General features: G+C 42.0%; 1 protein-coding gene across 1 annotated transcript in view; it reads left to right on the forward strand.

Annotated features, from left to right (window-relative positions):
• Positions 1-11,931, forward strand: part of fam20ca (FAM20C golgi associated secretory pathway kinase a) — a 50,108-nt gene extending 38,177 nt beyond the window's left edge. Inside the window, exons 4-10 of the mRNA XM_085454091.1 lie at positions 3,405-3,497; positions 5,968-6,083; positions 7,455-7,635; positions 7,769-7,878; positions 7,961-8,042; positions 8,890-8,949; positions 9,539-11,931. Coding sequence (XP_085310217.1) covers positions 3,405-3,497; positions 5,968-6,083; positions 7,455-7,635; positions 7,769-7,878; positions 7,961-8,042; positions 8,890-8,949; positions 9,539-9,797 — 901 coding nt within the window. The 3' untranslated portion in view covers positions 9,798-11,931. The remainder of the gene's footprint in view (positions 1-3,404; positions 3,498-5,967; positions 6,084-7,454; positions 7,636-7,768; positions 7,879-7,960; positions 8,043-8,889; positions 8,950-9,538) is intronic.
• The last annotated feature ends 5,739 nt before the right edge of the window (positions 11,932-17,670 follow it).

Raw genomic sequence — 17,670 nt, forward strand, 5'->3', positions numbered from 1 at the left:
CAGCTAACATTACAAAACCAGATTAGTGGGGGTATATGTAACAGTTGCAGTTGTAAATACAGGCAAGTTATTATTGTGAAGTTAACTCATGTTTGTGTAATGAAAGCATACATATCCTTAATACCTAGATTAAGTGATTTTCTCACAGGTGTCTCACAGCCTCTCACACACTTTGCCATTTTACAGCTTATGTGCAAAATATTTGAGCTTATTAAATATTCTGTGATTTATGTGCTACTTTCTTTGAATTTCATTGCTTTAAAGAAAGTGTGATTCAGCTGTTCAGGTAACAGTTTCTGAACTGAGATTTGGGCTCAGAAAAGTGTTTTATCCTTTATATGGTGCTGGCATTATTATGTTGTGCTCTACTTTCTAGAAAAAGGTCATGCCTAGGTTTTAAATTTTATCAGGTCCAGTTAATCCCAAATAGCTAGGAGAAATTAAAAATGCATCACAGTGAAGAGTGCAGACCTCAGGAGGATATAAATAGTTTCACAGAAACATTCATCACTCAAAAAGATCTTAAATCTATCCCAGTTTTTTATGTTTTCATCAACTTTTACGCACTCTTTCTGCAATCTGAAGTCTCTTAATGATTCTGTACTTTTTGTTCATGCCTTCAATGAAACCTTCTATTTTTTCTCACTTGTTCTTTTCAAACATCTGATTCCCCTTTGATAAATTTCTCATTCTTTCATGCCAAGAGTCCTACACTTGCATATCATCTTTTATATATAAATGTGAATCATCTTGCGTTCTTATTTCAGCTTCAAGATACCTTTCAAACAATTCAGATCGTGAAAGGTTAACTTGATTTTAGAACATTGCGGTAGCTTCACATAACCATAAGTTATCAAAAAAAACCAGCTGTAATAAATATGATTTAAATCATGACATAGCCATTTTGCAAACTTAGGTTTATGCCCATTTATTAATGTTCTTAGAAAACACTATCTGTAAAGCCTTACACATGCAAGTTTGAATAATTTTGATTGTGGCTGCATGTGGGGTTTTTTCTATTTCTATCTGTAGGTAGGTGATGAAGATGAATCATCCCTAAACATCCTTTTCACTTTGCCTACACCTGGCTTGTAAAAACAAGCTAAAAACTCTTTAATCTTTATTTCGCAGGAGAATATGAACAGAGCTGTTTATTCCCTCATCAGTTTAATGGTGCTCCAGGTGATTGAGTTTCTGTCTGTGGGTTTGTCTCTACTGCCCCCTGTCTGCCACAAACATGCATCATCAGCCTGGCTCTGTGTGTGTGTGTGTGTGTGTGTGTGTGTGTGTGTGTGTGTGTGTGTGTGTGTGTGTGTGTGTGTGTGTGTGTGTGTGTGTGTAAAAAGAGTCTGGGACACAGCTGTTCTTCTCACCCCTCCCTCTCCCATCTTCCTCTAATATAACCCCCCACTGTGCAGGCCTAAGCTCATGAAAGAGCATTAAAACGGTTGAGTCAGCACAAACTGAGTCCACATAGGCAAGCAGTTCAGCTTCATCATGCTCACACATTCTGCTGAACTGCATACAGTAGGTCTGCTGTAGCCTAATCACACAAGGCTTCAGATAAAAAGCCTTTTTTATTATCAAGGACACTCACTGATAAAGGGTCTACACAAGTGTGAGAGGAAATTTGTTTGAGATTTTGAATACTGTTTGCGTATGCAGATCTGTATCGGTGTATTTGTGCCCTGTGTTATAGGTTTTCCATCACACACCTACCATAGCCTTTTATCAGAAATGGTTTTGCAACTCGGCGATGAAGTAATACCCAACAGTCGGGTTTATATCACAATCGTTTTTTTACACATGGCGGAAAATGAAACCAGAAGCAGAAATATTATGCATGCTTAAAAAGCTTGGAGCAAAATATATCTGCACAGCTACTGACAGAAGACAAAAGGCTCCCTCGCTGACTGCCGATAGAGCAGAGCAACTTACTGTAGTAAAACTTATCATTTACATCTCGGAAGCGCAGTTTTCTGGATTCCCAAGCTGTGTCCACAAACCTGATTATCTATGATTTTATTTAATCCATATTTAGCCAGGAAAAAAGTAAAACTGTTGAGATTAAAAATCTCTTTTACAGTAGTGTAAGTGTATGGATACCCATCCGAACACAGAAACAACCAGAATATACACTTAAGTATAATTAAAAATGAATACTTTTGGAAAAGCAATTGTCTAATGCCAGAAAAAAAGGTAATAATATTATTCCCTTTGGTAATTATAAGTGCATTCAAGTCATTTAAGTCCGCCTCAATTGCAAACTATTTAATTGATGTCACATTGAAATCACAGCGGCTTGCAGTGCGATGACTCACGGGGTCACCTTTAAAATCCAAGACTCTTGCTGCTGTTTATTCAGCTCCCTCTCCACTTACACGGTATCTTTTATCCCCCACCCTGCACCCTGAAAATGAAAACACCATTACTCCCCTCCCTCCTCTGGGTTGGAAAGAAAGGATTACAATGGCAGCAATTGATTTATGGGTAAATGGCTGCTTCCCTGAAATGTAAAAGAGAAGGAGGACAGGTCATTTTCTGTTGTCACCGCTTTAGATTTTCAAGAAAATAGAAAGGGTGGAGTGGGGATAATGTGACACTCTGCCCTTAAGTCTGAGGAGACGAGACGGGGGAAAAAAACAACAAGGCAGGGCAGAGCAGAAAGTGTTAGCATTCACAAGTATGTGCATGTGTGGATTGTGCAAGCAGAGGAGTTATAGCACAGGCTGTTGTCAGGTGCGTCAATATATGTGCGGTTTGGGAGAAAAACAAAGAAAGTGAGTGAAAATGGAGAGATAATATTCTTCTCCCAGACGGGTGAGCAGACAGTGAGAGCCAAAGACAAAGACCGGCACAAAGAGGCTTCTAGCATTTCCTTACTTGGCAGAGATTCCGAGTTTCTTGTGTTTGCTGAGAGGAACTGAAGGATGCGAGGGAGAATCTCGTGCAGCTTCCCTTCAGCAGCCTTGTCCACACAGGCTTTACAGTCGTATGAGTCAGATTCTGGCCTAGAAAAGGATGCAGAGGCTTAGATGAGTTTGGCCCTGCAGGAAGCAAAAATCTGATGAAAGTTGAAAAGATTTGCATAGACGGGAAGAGAATGTCACGAATCAAAAGGCTGCATAATTCAAATTAAAACACATCTGATTCATAAAATGACTTGTTTATAAGATCACCCTCCTGATGAATTATCTTGAAAAGAAATGAAAGCAGGGGTTGATTTTTTGTCGTTCAGAATTTTTAATGCACATCGTCATGTTCCTAAGCAAAAAGTAATTATATATATAAAGTATATGTGTGTGTGTAGACATATATGTATATGCAAGGAAATCACATTAAAAAAGCAACTGCTTTGATTTCTCCTGATGATGCGGTGCTTTATGCTGTGTTTTATCTTTCAGGCAGACGCGGGAGCAGGAAACGCCTCCAGATTTCTTCTATTTCTCCGACTTCGAGAGGCACAATGCTGAGATCGCTGCTTTTCATTTGGATCGGTGAGTTTTCCATCTTTTACCACTCAACTATAAAAAAAGAAAAGGAAACATACATGTGGTGCCAGAATGTGACCCATGTGCTTCCCTACTTCGCCCATTTTCTAATCATCCCTCACAGTCTGTTCCAGAAAGAATGACAGGTCACACCGACCGCGACTTTTACCCCATTATAAACCGGAGGTGTGCCATAATGGACTTAAACTGTGAAAATCTGAAAGGGATTAAGTACACGAGGGATTAGATAACACGCCAAAAGCAGGGATCATCTCCTCTAGTTGGTGCTGAGTATACTGATTTCAGCATGATCCCTTGGCTCTGAGGACTTAAGCTGACAAGGTAGAAAAATATATCAACAGAAGAGCACTCAGATTTGATCATTTGGGATTCTGAGACAGGATGATAAATGGACTACTGGGCATCTTAGGATTTCTTGAGGGTGCGGTAATTATCTGACACATGCTCACAAACACGCAATCTCGCTCTCTTTTAGATGAGATCGCCAACACATGTTCATGTGGGTAGGCAGATAGAGCCAAATAGGAAAATCTCAAACATGCCATTACACCCAGAACATGGTTATTTGCTGCAGGGAGGTGGTGCCTGTGTTACCCCTAAAGAGCTGTTTGTTTTTAGGTCACATTCACTATGTGGGGGTGCCTGTGAGTTATAGTGCAGCTGCCCGACCACTGCAGCCTCTGGATACCAGACTGAGCTACTACTGTTATATTACTTCATATTGATGCAGAGTAGGAGGTTGTTTGGCCCTGCTAAAACTAGACACTTCTTACAAATTGTACCACCCTGTCTTGATGATACTAGGAAAAGTAACCGCTTTCCAGTGGTTACTTTCAAACCCGCTTGTTCTTTGCCTACTGTCGTGCCATCTGTTTTGAACAATGCATGACTCAAGGGCGTGTAAAAGGTGGAGTGCACACGAATAAAAGCCTGAGTGTGCTCTCACAGAGACTACACACTGGCACACACATGCATGTAGAAGAACAGGTGCTCTTTTGTCGTCACGGCCCAAAATGACGGTGCATTTTGTCGCTCCTGAATGCTCTCCTCTGTGGGCTTAAGTTTCGCCAACTCTGTTCCACTGAGCCTGTCTGTGTGTGTCTGTCTGCTCCCAGGAGGCTTAGCTTTAGTTTCAAATAGATCAAGATCTATTAGACGGCAAACATATAATGGGAGAGGCTAAACAGGGGTTGAATAGGTGCCTTATGTGACATAATATAAGAAAAGAAGAGATTGAAAGGCGGAGACAGAAAGGAAGAATTGGGCCAAGGAACATAGAACTACCCTGATCTGAATACTGGTGGTGAGAAACGAACGTGATCATGTGAATGGTCTGTGTATATCTTGTATTGGAAGTTAAATAAAGACAAAAAAGGTGTCAACAGGTTCAAATAAATTGATTTTGTTTTGGTGCCATTCACAGAGGGAAACAGATTGTCCAGTAAAGATGATTAATTTATTGCTACATCTTGAATGCTGAAGTCATAAAAATGATGTCATGTAGTGTAAAATTTAACTAGAAGTCACTAAATATAATATCAAAATACAGAAAAACTCCTGATGTCTCACTTTGCCAGTCTTTATTCATTCACAAATGGACTTGTGTGAAGGGGCAGAGCCATGGAGTGTCTCTCACAACCCTCTGGTCAGCCCCACACAACCACAGGCCCATTAGGGACCTTGTGTATATTCTTAGAACCAGAGTTACATCTAGTAACAACTTTCTAGCTGAACTTTTTTTACAATGGTTTTTACAGCATGTATAACACATTTTAACCACCCATCTCAGTTGTGTTTAAAAACAACTGTCATGAAGTGTTTCTTATTATTATATATTAATATATATGAGTCTGCTTCTACGAGACATACCTACGTAAGCAAACAATACGTGTGAGTGAGCCTTCAGCAATTTGCCATGGAGAAAGAGAAAGAGTCACACGTTTATGCATACAAGTTGATCCAGACTGGATGAGTTTTATTAAATTATAGTTTTTTTATGTGTTTTATGGCAGCAGTTTATAAATGTTTCCACCTTTTTACTTGATCGAGCACATAGTATTAATCTGCAGAATGACGCCTTCTTACATGAAAATATTTCCTTTTAAGCCTCTGTTGGCGTGCGTGTATCAAAGATAAAGTGCAAGCAGGATAAAAGAGGAAGTTCAAAGCTGTTTGTTAAAACAAAGCAGGTGCTCAACGTTCAGAGCTCTCTTGCTTTGCTGGAAATACTCAGCCCTGCCTGGAGCACCACAGGAGAATGAGCTGCAGGCTGAAGTTGCTATGTAGCATCATCTGTTCAGTACAAAGTAAATTTTGTCCGATGGTTTAAAGGCAGTAAAATGTGGACCTAGTCTTCCAATTTGCCACTATAGCAAAATCTGCTTCTGTGCATCATCACTTGTGTTTAAATACTGAATGATTCGCTTTTTCTGCACTTCTTTCTTTTGCTTTATAGGATTCTTGACTTCCGGAGAGTTCCCCCAGTAGCAGGACGACTGGTGAACATGACGAGAGAAATCAGAGACCTGACACGTGATAAGAAGCTGTGGAGGACCTTCTTCATCTCACCAGGTAGAGACTTAGGTCTCTGCAGCTTAGCAGAGAGATGCAGCTACTTGACTGCATCATAAATCCAACTTGGAAACAGCACAGAGCAACCCCAACTCACTGACTTATCTAGTAAGACTTCAGTTAAACTGTAAACTGTAATTTGCAAAGTGGAGTATGGACTTGTAGCTTAGGGTAGTGTCAGTCACTGTGTCCTGGTCTCCTCTTTAAAGTAATAAAAATGCCAAGTGTGGAAAAAAATTAAGTCATATAAAGCTATAGCCAGAACTCTCCACATGGTGGCACTGCAAGACAACACACAAACCTCATCAGTGCAGGAATTAGGATGTTTTGGGATTTGTTTGTTTTTTATAGAAACACTCCAGGTTCTAATAATAATAAGATCTTTCTGACTTCATTTAAAAAGATAAACTTTCACATTTTCTGTGTTCATCACATGTAAGACAAGTATTACACCACTTTTCTGAGATAGTAAGCTAGGTTTGGAGTACGTGGTTGTAAACATGCACAAGCAACAGAAACGAATGCAGCCTTTAAAGTCAATTCAAGAAATTTCACAAGGAAGACTGAGATGCTGTCAGTGGATCAAGAGCCACCAATTCACAGATGCCTTCCAGAAAGGAGCTATCATAATGAAACTTACAGTGTAAACATAGAGACCTTTGTGTAAAACAGAAATAAGAAATAAGAGGAAACTACATGTACTTCATACGGTCTAGGTTTTAAATACCTATTATAAGTTTTTGGAGCTTGTTCAGGTCTTATGAGGCAAATTAAAGAACCAACACATGTGTACTTCAGATGTTTGGTCACCCAGCAAAAGTAAGTGTTTTTCGGTTCTGTTTTTTCCTTTAATTTGTCAGTCCCCTGTATTTTGGTTATAGTTAATGTTAAGTACTTTAAAAGTAAATGGTTTAGATTAGAAACCTTTCTTTAGTAACTTCTTTTCAGAAAACTGCATGTAAGGTAAAAAAAACCCAAAAACATCACACTTAAGTGGCTGAAATCAGAAGTTGTGATGCATTGTGTGTAACGTGTTTAAGATGGATTAATCTGATGTAGTGTAAGAAGTCATTTTCTGTTAAACTGCAAAAAGGCTTTCTTTTGAAATGTAGAATGATTTATTTCTCCCGTTGTGTTCACTGAACAGCACACACGGATACAGTGAAAGCAATGTGGCAGCCTGTGGTCTAATGCTTATGCTTGTTTACATCCTCTCAGCATGAGGGCGTGAATAAAGTTTTCGCATGTTGTCTTTGATTGTACCGGGGTCAGCGGTTCCTCATCGCCGCCATTAATCATTTTCTCCTCTGTGTCTCCGTGTGAACTAAATCAGCATTTCTAAATCCGTGCCTTCACCTTTTCTTTTGTCAGCCAATAATGTCTGCTTCTATGGTGAATGCTCTTACTACTGTTCCACCGAGCACGCTCTGTGTGGCAAACCGGACCAAATTGAAGGCTCACTCGCAGCCTTCCTCCCAGATCTGAACCTAGCCAAACGCAAGACCTGGAGAAACCCCTGGAGGCGCTCCTACCACAAACGCAAGAAAGCAGAGTAAGAAAACGATACTGAGACACAACATTCATATATGTTTGTGATCACAGTCATGCCTTTAGCCAGTCCAAACATATGAGTCATTAAAAACAATTACTCATTAAGTATTAAGTGATTTTCTGCATATTCACAGGTGGGAGGTGGATCCAGATTACTGTGACGAGGTGAAGCAAACACCCCCGTATGACCGAGGCACTCGACTGCTGGACATCATGGACATGACCATCTTTGACTTCTTAATGGGTAAGAGGAAAACCAAGTAAACATTAAAATGATAAAAAGGTGTGTTTGTGAGTCTTCTAATGTGCCATTTCCCCCTGTACAGGTAACATGGATCGCCATCATTATGAAACTTTTGAGAAGTTTGGAAACGACACCTTCATCATTCACCTTGACAATGGAAGAGGGTAAAGATATTCAACTAATTTAAAAGGGTCTGTCTTGGTAACCAGTTTAGGTTTGATCTACTTCGGCACCAAATGGATGAAAACATCATTGTTTTGCTGTTGGTAGCAGATTATAATCAGTAATTAAGATACATTTGCGGTATATGTAACTTTGCCCAAAAAGTGTGACCAAACACACGAGTTTACAGCTTCCAAACCCGACAGTTGTGTATCAGGTCAGGAGCCTAAAGAGGAGGATTCCAATATTTTTTTCTGGATTCACTGGATCATGAGCAGTGAATAGAAGACACGCTGAAGGAGATACAGCACAAGTGCACAAGGGAGTCATCTTTTTTTTTTTTTTGGAAGTGAGTCATCTAAAAACTGGAAGCAGTGGAAGCAATACAGCTCCACCCTCTGTGACTACCTAGGGTGTCTGCAGAGGTAGAGCAGGTCATCCAGTAATTGGAAGGCACCGGTCTGCATACCAAACTATTGTTGAGCAAGATACTGAACCCTCGTTGCTCTCCGGCGGATTCATCAGAGTGTGACTGTTAGATAGAAAGAACTTGGGAATAGAAAATAGTGCTTGTGTGAATGAGGCATGTTGTATAAATTGCTTTGAGTGCTCCAGTAGAGTAGAAAAGCCTATAAGATTTAAATCAAGTATGTTTTGTTTTTATTGTTATGCTACTAGCTGCAGAACTTTGTGACCTTACCTCATAATCGTTCTTCTCATTATAGAGTATTTTAAAAACCATTTCAAGAGGACATTTTCACAATTAATAAGGAAATAAACTCGAAATTTGTCTAACAAACTTAATCCTTGTGATAATTCATTCTTTTTTCTTTATCCCCACACTTGCAGGTTTGGAAAGCATTCTCACGATGAGCTCTCCATCCTGGTACCTCTGAGTCAGTGCTGCAGGTAAGATTTTAGTTAGTTAGTGAATGACAGTTATTTTGATAGGTTCCTTCTCCTCTTAGCTTTAGGACTAAAGGAGGCTGATCGCCCCATCAAACAGTCATATTGTGGATAAAAACAAACAAGTATTAAGGTCAAATCCAGAGATCAACAGTCCCCGTGGAATAAAAGTTCAGTTTTGGACACACCATATGATTTGGTCTAGTGGTACGCTGAAACAAATAGGTTTGTTAGTATGAAATAAACTTTTCACTTTTATTTTTCCACAGCATGTTTTTGGGCTTCTTCCTGTTAAAAGGGAGTTTTTCCTTCCCACTGTCGCCAAAGTTGTTGCTCACAGGGGGTCAGCTCATTGTTGGGGTTTCTCTGTATTACTGTAGGGTCTTTACCTTAGAGTATTAAGCACCATGAGGAGAGTGCTGTTGTGATTTTGTGCTATATAAATAAAATTCATTTTAATTAAATTGAAAAAAAAGTACTAGTTGGTGGGTTTACTAGATTCATGTGTTTTATGATCATCGTGTTAAACACAAAAAGTTTCTATTTTCTTAAGAGATGGACAATAACCCTTTTTATTTTCCACCATTTCAAGGATGAGGAAGTCAACTTACCTGCGTCTCCAGCTGCTGGCCAAAGAGGAGTACCAGCTGAGCTCCATGATGGAGGAGTCGCTGCTGCGTGACCGCCTATCCCCTATTCTAATTCAGCCTCACCTTCAGGCCATGGACCGCAGGCTCCGGCTGGTGCTGCAGGTCGTGGCTGGCTGCATAGAGAAAGAAGGATATGTTAATGTTGTGGAGGAAGATTTAGTTGGGGACACAGCCACCCACAGGGGCCCTGGCCACAGGTAGTGAGTGCGAAGAGCTGACACCAATGGACCGTGGCTGTTCAACTAATGGGATTAGACACACACACAAAAATAAATAAATAAATTCTACTTCTGATATCAAGCTGAATTCAGTGAATTCCAAGACTTGCCATCTTTGCCTATATGGAAACTGCTTTTAAGTGTGTTTATATGGAAGAAACTGTCTACAAATACCACAAAAGACTGTCCACACGCAGCACTTTGTATTTGTTAGATACAGATGTATTTTTGTTCTACCAGATGTTGTATGAGACATCAAGGAACCACTGCTGTGTTCTGACTTTGTCCTGTTTGGCCTGAGTATGGAGGGCATCGGTTTGCTTTGTGTGTTTTATTATATTAGAACATAACCAAATGAGAACCTACACTGACTAGGGAATATATGGTCAGACAATAAGCTTTATGAGTTATGACGATGTATGAAAACGTTTCATTTTTGCAAAATGTGTCAGAATTCAGTGTTTTGCATTGAATGTTTTCAAGTTTTAAGTCATTCCTGGCTCAAACGACGACCAGGAGAATATCAAGTTTTCCAATAATCTATATTTATAAGGTTTTTGTCTTGGCACAAGCTCGACAACATAAGTGCAAGTATTTCACACTGTAGTTCAAACAGTACCTTCACATTGCCTTATTTCAGCTTTGTGTATTTTTTGTCACCCCCTTCCTCCCACGAAAGTTAAGCTTGCACTACGTACAGCACATCACTACAACACCACGATATTTACCAAAAAACTTCAAATGTTAAGACTCGGCACCACACTGACATGATGGTCACGTACATCAAATGAGCCATTCATTAGGGCAACCTGATGTAACATCACAGTTTCTGTGATGCAGACTTGTTACAGATTTTGTGTCCAAATAGCTCCCAGAGCATCACAAAAGCCTGTTTTTTCCATCCTGGTTTTGCTTCCTGTTGCATTCAGTTGGACAGGAGGATACTTTTGAATTTGGATCCTATTTAAGTTGCCATTGTGTATATTTTTTATGTTTGAAATGATAGGAAAAACCAATCAAGTTGCTGACATGGGACCAGTAGAATTTTCTCTTTCCTTCTAAGAGTCCTCTGTATTGGCTAACCCAGTACCTGTGCAATGACAGAAATACAGTACTTGAATGTTTTGGGGTTGGCAGTACAGACCGGATTCACAGAGCAACAAAAGTCTGAGTGGCTGATGTCAAGTTTGGAAAACACTTGGCAGGGATAGCGACGTTAAAATGCCAGGGATAGACACGGGGACATCGAAGTCCTTTTTTTGTATTTTCATTGTAAATACCGATAAATACTTTGAAGATCTATCAAGCTGCACTGCACAGTGGTTTGCTTCTGTTTTCTGCTCTTGCATTGTTACTGTGAAGACCTGTTTACTAAATGATTTAAGTGTGCAATAAAAGCAAAAAGTGAGGACAAATCCCTGTGTGTCAAGAGTAGCAATGGTGAAGAGTGCACCATGAAGTGCAGGAGGACGAAGTGGAATGAGCCCTTATTGGCCAACAGCAACAACTATTAGTAAAACTAAACTAAACTCACAAGGAAACATGCAGAAGTAAAACAGCAACATGGAGTGAGCCGCTAACTAACTCAGGTAGCCTAAGCAGAAATCCTAACAGAGGAAAAGACCAGACTATACACAGACACAGGTGGGGACACTTAAAACAGGTATAAACAGTGAGGACGGACCAATCACAAAAGAGGCACATGCAAATAACAAAACAGAAAGTAACCAAAAGACTGAAAGATCCAAACCAACCGGATACCAGGATCATGAAAGCGTGCGCATGTGTTTGCATGTTTCTGCAGATGTGTGATTTATACTGTTCTTTATTTTACGCATGGGTGGATGTAAATGTGTTTGCCCGTGAGGACTAACATCCTCATAGAAACGAGGCTGGGATTACTCAAGAGTTTCCAGTCAAAACACTCTTCAACCTCTGAATATTAAATGAAAAAACTGCACATTCATCATGGCTGTTTGATCACTTAGCCTTCAAGTTACCAAGTGGTGTCATTTAGGACTCGAGCTATAAGGATATTGCCATATAAATAACTGGCTATTGTGATATTTAAATATAAAAAAAAAACAACAACTTACATTTTTATGTACGTCTACAAATTGTCATTTTTACTTTTACAGAAATTGGTGTGGCATAGATAACAAAAAGCTGTGCTGGCTCATCTATGAGTCTTTGTTTGTTTGTTTTCTTTGTCATTATATTCTTTGATTTAAATGTAATTCATCATTTCTAATAATGACATTTTAATGTTCGCAGTGAACCACAGCTAACAGACCTCAAATACCAATATTTACTGCTGCAGAAGGCTTGAGGCAAGCTCTAACTAATCATAAAAATGATTGAAAACTATAATTAGAACCATTAGCACATTATAGAATATCTGTCACATGAAGAAAACAGATTGACAAACACAAATAGAACCATTAAAAAATATTAATAGCTCATAAAGTGGAATCATAAATGACCCCACTTGGTCATTTCCATAATATAGGCTGGCAGCTTTAAGGGTGAGCAGAGTCCAGGCTATACACACAACTACAAACAATTCAATTTGCATTTTTGACGGCAGCATTTCACCTACAATTTCCTTTTATCTTTTCTGATACAAGTGGCAACACAATCCAAAAAATAAGTGCCCAAGTGTTCGGGATCTGTTGTTCGGGGCATGTTTGTTGTATTTCTTTTTACATTGAATAACGCACCAAATGTTTTTAATGGGTCACAGGACTGAACTCGAATCTAGATAACCCCTCTCTTACTTACAGGTTCATGCGGCCAGAGTATGTGTAAAGGTTTGGTGCTGAAATAATACAATATATGTCCCAAACCTGAAAATAATGTTCACCAATAATGGGGACTTCACATGTTACGGGCACTAGGTTTACAAATGCTGACTTATAAACTGTCCAGATTTCCATTTTATCTCAGTAAGTCTTAAACGAGACTTGGCACAGATCATGTTGGTATATGTTATGCCAGTTAACCAGATTAATAGTGTTGTTCCTCCAGCAGCATTAAAAAAGTCTATCTGGCGCTAAATTCAAATTATGCTTTGCCTCTCTTTTTTTATGTAAGCTTCAATTAATCTGCAAATCATTGTTTTTCACAGCATCCTAACTTGTTAACCAAAATGTATATAGCTGTATATAACTCTGATGTAATAAAAAAAAAACAACTTCCGTTTATTTAAGTCAGACAAACCCTGAACATCACATAATTTGATGTCACGTGTAAATCTCGGCTCAGTCTTTCATTCCATAGAGCCTGATTCTCGGCCTTTCACTTAAACCTTCAGTTAGAGAACGCTTTTAGTCCTTAAAGGCGAGAATATCGAGCTTTGCATTAGTCGTCCGAGCATACACACACATACATGCACATATCCCAGAGCGCTGATGGTGTTAAAAGGTACTAAATTAATGGTGTGCTTAATAATGGCGACCGAGGCGCTGTCCGTGGTGCTAAAATTACTGCCGGTGTAATCTCAGCAGTGCGGCGAACAGCACCGCGGACAGCGCCTGGTGTTTGTGGGGCAGCGGATGTGCAGCCACACTTTTAGGAGGTGTGACGACTGGAGCCTTCTAGTGGCTGTGAGCTTTATCTCTGGACTTTTCTTTTAGCTGTTGGTGTTTTTAAAAGTCGCAGTCAAAGGCAGATGATGGCTTCCGTGCCCGTTTTTTTCGATGGCTACTTTTGTGCGCCGCTTTCCTGCTTCTCATTAAATAAAAGTACACCGATTACTCCCCAGCAGATGGCGCCAGTGGGTAGTTTATCTAATCAGTTCTTCCCGGACACATTTCAATAGGTGGCGCTCGAACCTCGCGTTCACGTTTGAGTTGTTTACATCTGTGTCGTGGAGGTGACGTTATTTGTTGTCCTGGGTTGTGCACGCAGACGGTGATGCGTACACGCGTGCATGCGTGCTCGCTGCGCTTGATGAGCTTGGTTTGATTATAGCTTTCGTGACCTTCGCTGTCCCTCAAAGACACAGAGGCTACCAGCATGGGACAGCGTCAGTCGGTTTGAAGGTATAATGACACCCACACACACACACACGGTGTCGGCATGACGCCACTCGTTTGTTTGTGAAAAGGGTTAAAGGAACAGCTCCCCCCAAAATTAAATATATCCGTTTTCCCTCACTCTGTCCTGTAGTCCTGTTTAACCATCTAGACTGGATTGATGGCAGCAGCCCAGTTTCTCTGCCCTTTCTTGAACAAAATCACGTGATGCTACAAGTGTCAAAATTACATTTGAGGAGGGTCGGAAGCACATGCTTTAAAAAAAAAAAAAGCACTGCACGAGTGAACTATATAAATAATTAAATAATAAAATAAACATCAAAAGAAGACAGATGCAATTTGGGTGATGATGATGATGATGTGTGTGTGTGTGTGTTGGGGGGGGGGGGGGTGAAAAAGCTATTTTAGCCATGTTGTTGCAATTAATAGCACTGCCACTAGGCTGGGATTAGACTTTAGACTGACTCGTGTAACTGTAAATAGCTGTCTGTAAAAAAAAATTAAAAAAGAAAGAATATCGAGTCTGTGTTTGAAAAGGTCAAATTCTGGGATTTGTTTATTTATTCATGGATGTACGTATTTATTTAATGAAACATGGCACACACACACACTTCACCAGATTACCATTTGCAGTTTACTTGACCAGAGGGAAATGACCTAAACAGAAATATTTAATGTTCCCTCACTCTCGGCCCTGATGTTGTTTCCCCCTCCACAGCAGGTCACCCCGCTTTCAGAATGGCGGCCTCTCCTGCCTAGTAACAGTATCCAACACCACTGTCCTCCCGTCTCTATGGCAACAGAGAGCCACCCCTTTCCTGTCCTCCTTCCCATTGATCCAAGTTGAGCCAAGGTGTGTGCGTGTGTGTCTATGTGTGTGTGGTTGAGTCCTGGATGACCGTGACCCTTGCATCACCCGTGCTTTTCCCCCATCAGTGAACTTGAAGTATGGCCGAGTTGGCATTTCTTGAAATCCAAACTTTTGAACTTCTGAAAGGAGGCAAAAAACAATCACAAAACTAAACAAAACGATGATAAACACCATTTAAAAACGCCGATATCCACCCCTGAGATCCACGGCTCAGTGCCGCAGACTGACTTATTATTATAAGCAAAGAGAGCTGCTTCCTCCCAGATATATTTGACTGGTAAACAAACACACCGCTCTCCCTTCAAACTGTTCACACAACCCAGCTCGCAAGTGTGCGTCAGAGCGTATGGCGAGCTGAGATGAGAGGCGCTTTCAAACGCGGCTTCAGAGGCACTCGTTTCTAACCCCGGTCCATCTCCACTGATGTCAGCGCTGTAGGCAAAATCACGCTCCACTCAGATCCGCACTGATCAAAAAAAGAAAGAAAAAAGAAAAGAAAACAAATGCGTCCCCAGGAGGATAAGCTGCACCGAAATGATTCAGGGCCCTGCGTGGTTTGGTTTGGCTCTGCGCGTTCAGTGGCATCGCCTTAAAGGTGGACGAGGCCGAAATGTCACCTGCCTGTCAGATTGACATCTTTGTGTCCCATTTCACCTTATGGGAGGGAAGGAAGGGGGCATTGTTGCTCTGTGAGCAGCGGGGCCTGTCCACGTTGTTTTTCACTCGGCTGAACAACAGCCTGGCGGTAGCTTACGCGCTTGTGCCAGCAGCAGGAGGACGCTCTGTGTCTGAGCTCATGAATGATTAAAAGACGGCTATTTCGCGGCTGCAGCTAAAATTGGGAGTTAGCCCTGCCTTAGCTATAATTAGAAAGCAGATGGAAAGCGTTCATTTATAAAAGCGCATAGGACGGTTTAGACGTTTTCAGGTGACCATGCCCCGTGTGTGTGTGTGTGTGTGAGTGAGTGAGTGAGTGAGAGAGAGAGAGAGAGAGAGAGAGAGAGAGAGAGAGAGTAGAGGGGGTCTGCGTTGGGGAGGTAATGTAAGCGCGTGTCCCGAAACTTCCCCCACCCCCGCACCCCGTCTGCCGTCAAGGTCAGACGGAGGCGCATCCTTTTGCGTCAAGAACCCGGTGGGGAGAAATTAAACTCCAAATCAATCGCCCTTGAGCCGAAGGCGAGCACGCGGATACGCCCGCGTGCCACTGAGTCTCGTTTGTTTTGTGAACGTGTGAAAAAAAGAAAGAAAAAGCAGCCGAGCGTGGCTCTTCTCTGCTCTTCTGCTCATCTGTCCATCCTGGCGCGTGCGTGCCAGGAGCAGATCACGGGCCATTGCCGTAATTGCACAGCGAGCGATATACGGAAGAGAAGGGTGGGAGGAGCAGGAGGAGGGGGCATTCTGAACCCGATGAAGCGCCCTTGGCTGCACGGGAGAAATTCAAGAATGACCGAAATAGGCGAAGCTCGAGCAAAGCGGAAAGAAGAGGAGAAGACGCTGATTACTGACGCGCGCCCGGGCACGCTGCCGGCAGCGCCTCGTCTGTCACTCAAGAGGGAGAGGAAAGGAAAGAGAGGAGGAGATGGCTGAATGGGAGGAGAGTCACAGTCCCACTCCCTCCTCCCCCTCCTCCCCCTCCCCTCCCTTCCTCCTTATTTTCATTCATGGCACAATCAGTGACACATGCCTACACATATCTCCCCCATGCAGTGCCTGGCTCGCTCTCTCTCCGTCAAAAGACCGCTCTGTCTCTCCCCTTTACACACAAGCACACACACGCACACCGCACACACCTTAGCATAGGAGAAAACACCCCTCCCCTTTTTTTTTCATTTGTTATCTAATTTTCTCATAAACACCAAAACACACTGCAGCCCCCCCTCATCTCTTCCTATCACAGTCTTTCACACTGGGATTTTGGTCATCTCTTTTCATACGTGAGTAAACACAGAGAGTATGTCTCTGTCCCCCATTCTCTCTCGCTCTCTCTTACACACACACGCACACACACACACATATTCCAGATAATAACAAACGACAACAAACACATCCAACCCAAACAGGATAAACAAAAAAAGAAGGACACAACAAAACAAACACAGACACGGGCAACTGCACACTGAAAATTGCATATTAAATTCTCTCCTTCCCTTCTGCACACACACACGCACACATACACCCATACACGCACGGTTGTCTTTCCAGACACACATGCAGCTTCCTTGCCACCCACTCAGAGAGAGAGAAAAGTGAGGAAGGGTGGGAGCGAAGGGAGGGAGGGAGGAGAGGAGAGGAGGAGGGTGAGCGAACCTGAGAGAGAAGGCTTTGAAGCTGCCGCTCACCCTTTCTCTCTCCTGCCGAGTACCTCAGAGTGCAAGAGAGAGAGAGAAGCAGGTGGTCCCACAGCTCAACCACTCCTCTCCTTCCTCCCATCAGCACATCAGCAATCTCTCTCTCCCTCTCTCTTTCGCTAGTCCTAACACACAAACACACACACAGGGCGATAGCAATCACCCCACACTCACACTCACACTCACACACACACACACACACACACACACACACACACACACACACACACACACCCATCTGCTCTCCCTTGTGCACACATTTCTGAGTGGTGACTGTCAGACAAGCTCCTGGACTCCCCAGCAGAGGCTGCAGGACCACGCACCCCAGTGTCCCTCCAACCTCCCTCCAATGCTCACCATTGACCCCCCCCCCCCCAAAAAAAAGCTAATTCCATTATACATTCCCGACTGGTAGGAAGAGGGCCGTCTTCTAATTGCTTTCTTATCCCCCTGAGTCCCCTTCACTCTATCCTCCACCACCACCACCCCCCCCCCCTCTTCTCGGCCCGCCCCTCGCCCTACGTGCACTCGACATGGCAGCAGACAAGCAGAGGAGGGAGGCGAGCTAGAGAGCAGGAGAGAGGGAGAGCAGGAGAGAGA

Source organism: Copadichromis virginalis, linkage group LG4, assembly GCF_057382275.1.
Source record: "Copadichromis virginalis isolate Kocher_CV1m ecotype Utaka linkage group LG4, C_Virginalis_male_GT1.1, whole genome shotgun sequence".
Classification (NCBI taxonomy): Eukaryota; Metazoa; Chordata; class Actinopteri; order Cichliformes; family Cichlidae; genus Copadichromis; species Copadichromis virginalis.